The sequence below is a fragment of the Lolium rigidum genome, chromosome 7 (assembly GCF_022539505.1).
Source record: "Lolium rigidum isolate FL_2022 chromosome 7, APGP_CSIRO_Lrig_0.1, whole genome shotgun sequence".
Lineage (NCBI taxonomy): Eukaryota > Viridiplantae > Streptophyta > Magnoliopsida > Poales > Poaceae > Lolium > Lolium rigidum.
The window spans coordinates 114,175,278-114,180,878 of record NC_061514.1 but is presented as its reverse complement, the minus strand read 5'-3'; the positions used below and the strand labels follow the sequence as shown (position 1 = coordinate 114,180,878).

Genomic DNA, 5,601 nt, shown 5'->3' with positions numbered 1-5,601 from the left:
CTATCTCTACCAGAACAAGGGAGATATGATCGTGTTGTCAAAGATATTGCCGGCGGGTATCATATCTCAAAACATTTTGCATGTAACTGTTCTTAATCTAAAAGTGGCAGTTTCTCTGCAGCTGCAGAACTATTATCCCAAGCTGTATCTGAAGATTGATATTGGTTATATACTTATATGTCTCTATCATATTTGTCAACTCCTCCCTCAGTGTTAAGAAGCCAAGCACTCAAACCATATGAACTCACATCTTCTTATGTTTCCTTGGAGAGGTTGCAGGAAGCTAGGATCCATTTAGCCATGACAGTGCTTAATACCAACCACATATTGACCTTTTCCTGTATAGTTTCTGCAGCTGTTGTCATCCTAGGCAGAACCTGCAGTTGCCTGCAGTTCACTTACCCCAACTTCAACACAAGCCAAAAGGATGATTTCAGCTTCAGCCCAGGCTCATCAATCACAAATGGCTCCCTTTATATCACCCCGAATACCGGAAACATTAGCCACCGGTCTGGGAGAGTGGTCTATGCAAGGGAAACCCTCAAGCTATGGAACAGCAAGCGGACGTCACTCACGTCGTTCAGGACAGAGTTCGTGCTGAACATCCTCCCACAGAATGGAAGTGCTGGAGAAGGTATGGCCTTCATTCTCACAAATAATCCATCTTTGCCCAGCAACAGCAGTGGCCAGTGGCTGGGTATGTTCAATAACCAGACAGATGGCGCCTTTGAAAACCGAGTAGTAGCTGTGGAATTCGACACCAGGAAGAGCTACAAGGATGACCTTGACGGCAACCATGTCGGAATTGACATCGACAGCATCAAATCTGTCGATCAGAGCCCACTCAGTAATCAGTCCATCACCCTCTCAAGTGGGTCTGATATATGGGTCGGGATCAAATACGATGGTACAACACTATTGTTTGAAGTAACTCTAATCCAGTATAGCACAAGTGGGCAGCAGCATGTATCTGGAGTAAGTCGGCTCATTGACCTATCACTAGGTCTACTGGACGACATACATCTAGTATTTGCAGGTTCCACGGGCGACTTCACCCAACTGAACCAGATAAAGTCATGGAACTTCACCACAATAGACAATGTTGGAAGAGGACATGGGAGAAAGGTGCTTTTGGCTCTTATTGTCTTGACTATATTTTCCCTCTGTTTGTTCGCTGTGCTCTTCATGTGGAGAAGGCTAACGCGGCAGAGAAGGCTTGCGTACCGCAACCTGGAGAAAATGATCGACGTGCATGGTCCAGTCAAATTTAAGCTCAAGGAGCTCAGGCGTGCTACTGCCAACTTCAGTACAACCCGTAAGCTTGGCAGAGGTGGCTTTGGCACCGTTTACCTTGGCTACATCAGTAGGATGAACTTGGAGGTGGCCGTGAAGCGGGTGTCAACGAACAATGCCAAGTCCGACCGAGGAGAGCAGGAATTCGTTGCGGAGGTGAACACGATCAGCAAGCTCTCGCACCGGAACCTTGTCAAGCTAATTGGCTGGTGCCACGAGGAGGCCGAGCTGCTCCTCATCTACGAGTACTTTCCCATGGGCAGCCTGGACAAGCTCTTGTATGCCAGTGCCAGAGTGAGCAACTTGTCATCGGATACGAGTGTTCTGGAGCTCACATGGGAACGACGGTACAGGATAATATGTGGTGTGGCATCGGCGCTGGACTACCTGCACCATGGGAGCAGCAAGAGGATCCTGCACAGGGATGTCAAGGCCAGCAATGTCATGCTTGATGAGGACTACAACGCACGGCTGGGCGACTTTGGCCTCGCCCGTGTCATCCAGCACGACGGTGTCACGCACCACTCCACGCAGGCGGTGGCTGGCACTCGCGGCTACATGGCCTATGAGAGCTTCTTCACCGGCCGTGCCAGCCTCGACACGGATGTGTACGCTTTTGGAGTCTTCGTCATGGAGGTGGTCAGTGGAAGGAGCCCGAGCAGCTCCGTGTCCTACCGCAATCAGGATGAGGCTGTACGCAGGACGCGGGAGGCTATGTATATTGTGGATTGGATCTGGAGGCATTACGGCGAGGGCAAAGTCTTGGCGGCTGCTGACACGGTGCTTGGTGGAGTGTATGATGAGGCGCAGGTGGATTGCGCGGTAAGGTTGGCTGTGGCGTGCTGCCACCCGAACCCGAGGGAGAGGCCTTCTATGAGGACGGTGGTGCAGGTTTTGATGGGTGGAACGCCACCGCCGGAACCCCCGTATGTGAAGCCTGCCTTTGTCTGGCCTCCGTCTGGCAGTCAGCCGGAGATCGAGCTGCCTCACGTTGGTTTGCTCTTCACCGGAGGGCAGACCAGTTTCTGCTCCATGACCTCCACTTCACTCACAGGTAGGTGAGTATTGTGATCGTTGCCTCCGTGCAGAACTCTATATATGTGTACATTTTGTACTGCCGTGCGCTGACTCCAGTGGTATTCGTATACTTGTATAAGTGGAAAATGCCATATTTTGCTGTGCTTCCGAAAAATGTAATCTGTGTTGGTTTGGCTTTGATACCCTCGCGTGTAGCTGGTAGTAACCCTGATATCTCTTTACATGCAAAAGTTATGTAACAAAGTCTTCCGTTCTCACCATCTTTCATTTCCCCCCATTGAATGATCGTTGCTTCAATTGACTAATTTTTTCCTCAAAAAAAAACAGTAATTGTTCTTGTTTCTTTTTTTTTCTATGCACATAACTCATACACATCCATGTCACCGATGTTGTGGCGAATGAGGTTGTTTGAGATGGCTATTCATATAGTAAACCATTAATTTATTTTTCGAATTCACTCTTGCAAGTATTTTTTCAGATGGACTGCACTAGGTGCCTCACACCGGCTTCCTCTTTCTTTGTTTTTTCTGTTCTTTTTTGTTTCTCCTTTTCAGTTTCTTTTTTTCCTGCTTTTGTTTTCTCTTTTATTTTTCGCTTGTTTTTTATATTTCTTTTTTGTTACTTTTATTTTTCAGATTTGAAAAATAGACAGATTTTAAAAATGATCAAATTTAAATAATGTTCAAATATAAAATTGTTCAAATTTGGGAAATGTTCAAATTAAAAAATGTTCAAATTTGAAGAAAAAAATCAAGCTTAAAAATTTTCAATTCAAAATTTGTTCAAATCTAAAAAATTGTTCAAATTAAAAAATGTTACTTTAAAACAATTTCAAATTAAAAATGTTCATCTTAAATTCTGTACATATTTTTTAGAAAAATATAAATTATTAAAATCAAATTTTAAAAAGAGATATTTTAAAAAAGTAAAAAACAAAAGGCAGAAAAGAAAATAAAAAAACGAAACAAATAAAGAAAAAGTGAAATGAAATGTTGGGCCGGCCCAAACTACCCATCTGGGGGTGAGCGGCGTCTGGTCCGTGCCGAGCAGATCGGCATACAGCATCTCCCTGGGGATGACGCTGAGCCAGCCCAACCTACGCGCTCGTATGGATCGATTGACGAAGCAGATCCCGTCAGACCCAAAGGCACCTGCGAGTTACTGAAAGCGCAATAATAAAAAAAGCTCGAGGAAGACCATGTGGTAGACATGGTGAGCAACTAAACAATTGTTATACAAAAAAGCTCGAGGAAGAAAGGTGATGTGTGTGACCAGTCGTTCATCGCTGTTTTTTTCAAAGGTTTACTTGAACACCAAACAGATGGCGCCAACAAGATCCTAGCTTTTGTGGCGTTTTCTTCATCCAAAAGCCAGTGTTGCGTTGTGCACAACTCGGCTTCTCGTATCGCTTTTGTGTGACGATACAACCCAAACCTTGGACTAGTTGTACCGCCACCTGCCACTGGTCGTAAACAAAGGGTGAAAACCGCCCGAGCCAGCATATCCAAGCACTGAAGCACCCGACGTTCTCCAACCATAACTGCAACGACGCAAAGTGTCTCTGTCTTGCTCCTAAAGACGGCAATTAAAGTGTCTGTGAATTATTGCCAGACTAGTGCTACGTTTGAACGAGTGGAGCATGATCGCGCTATCCTATCCCTATCTAGTCAATCGGTCATCATTCACCGGACGATGTTAAACAACGGAGAGGAGAGCAGCGTGTGTCTAGGTAAGCTAGGGGGATGACACATGCATATGCATCCAGTAGCAAGGCGTACGTGCTTATTATTCAACATAATCGTGTGGGCTAGAATGGGGTTGCTTTGATCGGCATCTCCATCAGGGCGATCCAAAACGGCGACTCATTCGGTTTGTTTTAATTTATTTGGGTTCGCCCGCAAATAGATAATGGATCACGGTTCGTTTAGGTCGGGGTGCATCGAGCGGCCCGACACATGTTGACATTCCCCGCCTACTATCAAGGATTGACGTTCTACCTCTAACAATGATGATATGTTAATGGTGTCGGGACGTCGCCAAACACGTCGTCGGCGTTTACGTGCGTGGCGTGGATGATTCACGTGCGTCCGGTTGGTTCCCGCCCTCGGCGACTCTTGTTTCGTGCGCGCTGTGTATGATTCCGACGCGTCCGATTGGTTCCCGCCCTCGGTGGCTCCTGTTTCACGCGCACGCCATGGATGTTCCCCGCCTCGGCCAGAAAACATCGTGCGCCCAGCCGGGTTTCCCGCCTAGGCTGCGGTCTATAAAGAACGCACGCCGGTGCGGCGAGGAGCCCCACCCAAACGACACCAAACACCAAACCATCTATGCCTCACCGGAAGATCGCCAGCCGAACCGTCGTCAGGCAGATGTGCCTAATGTCCAATGGTATGTTTAATTATGGTTAGGAGGGGATAATGCCAAGATATCTCTACAAGTCTCCTTAGAGCATCTCCACTCGTCTCCCCGACGAGGCCCCCGAGCGACGTTTTTTCCATCCGGACGACGTAAATCGGCCCAGTCGCGCCCCCGGTTCCTCGTTTTCGTCCGGATTTGGCCCTTCATCCATCCGGCGAGCCCACGCCATCCCCGGTCCCCCGGGGCGCTCTCGGGGACTCCGGACGAAAGATTTTGGCGCGAAACGTCGTGTGTGACAAGGGATTAACTTATCAATGCCTACAGGTTGTAGACTAGGGTTTAGTTGGAAGTAGAGGGCAAGTAGATCTCGAAGGTTTCAGCCGAAAAGTACTCGACGATTATGAAAACTAGGGTTTAGGAAACAATGATTCGATGCTTTCTTTGTCCCTCGACTCCCCCTTATATAAGAGGTGGAGTCGAGAGATTCGTCTTGTACAAGTTACAGAGTCCGGGAGGGTTTACAACTCATCCCGCAAGATTACAAACATCATCTCTATTACAATTCTAACTTTCCTTAATATCAACTTGGGCTTCCGAATCTTCATATTCTTCGGGTCGTGGGCCTTCAGTAAACCCAGGGTACTATCTTCGGCAGGCCCATTGGGGATGCCTATGTCAGTGTGGACCCGCGTAGTCGGCGACAGGAAAACCAAATCCTGTCGATTTTCCCTCCAATTTGCTTGCATATCCCCATTCCCTCCAATTTGCTTGCATATCACCATTCTCTCCCGCCGAATTTGTCCATTCTCCTCCTCGTCTTCCAGTTCCAGTTCCCGGCGGCGTCTTCTCGTCCACCACCGCTCTCCTCCTCGTCTTCTCGTCCACCACAATGCCGCCAAAGGCGACGACGAG

The 5,601-nt window shown here is 47.7% G+C and overlaps 1 protein-coding gene across 1 annotated transcript; it reads left to right on the top strand.

The window, feature by feature from the left end:
• Positions 1–300: 300 nt before the first annotated feature.
• On the top strand, positions 301–2,355 carry LOC124671867 (probable L-type lectin-domain containing receptor kinase S.5). Its single transcript, XM_047208186.1, has one exon. The coding sequence runs from the start codon at positions 301–303 to the stop codon at positions 2,353–2,355; it is 2,055 nt and encodes a 684-aa protein (XP_047064142.1).
• Positions 2,356–5,601: the final 3,246 nt, after the last annotated feature.

What these genes read in the sequence shown, in the direction of transcription:
- LOC124671867 (XM_047208186.1), top strand. Translation starts at nt 301, where the DNA reads ATGACAGTGCTTAATACCAACCACATATTGACCTTTTCCTGTATAGTT.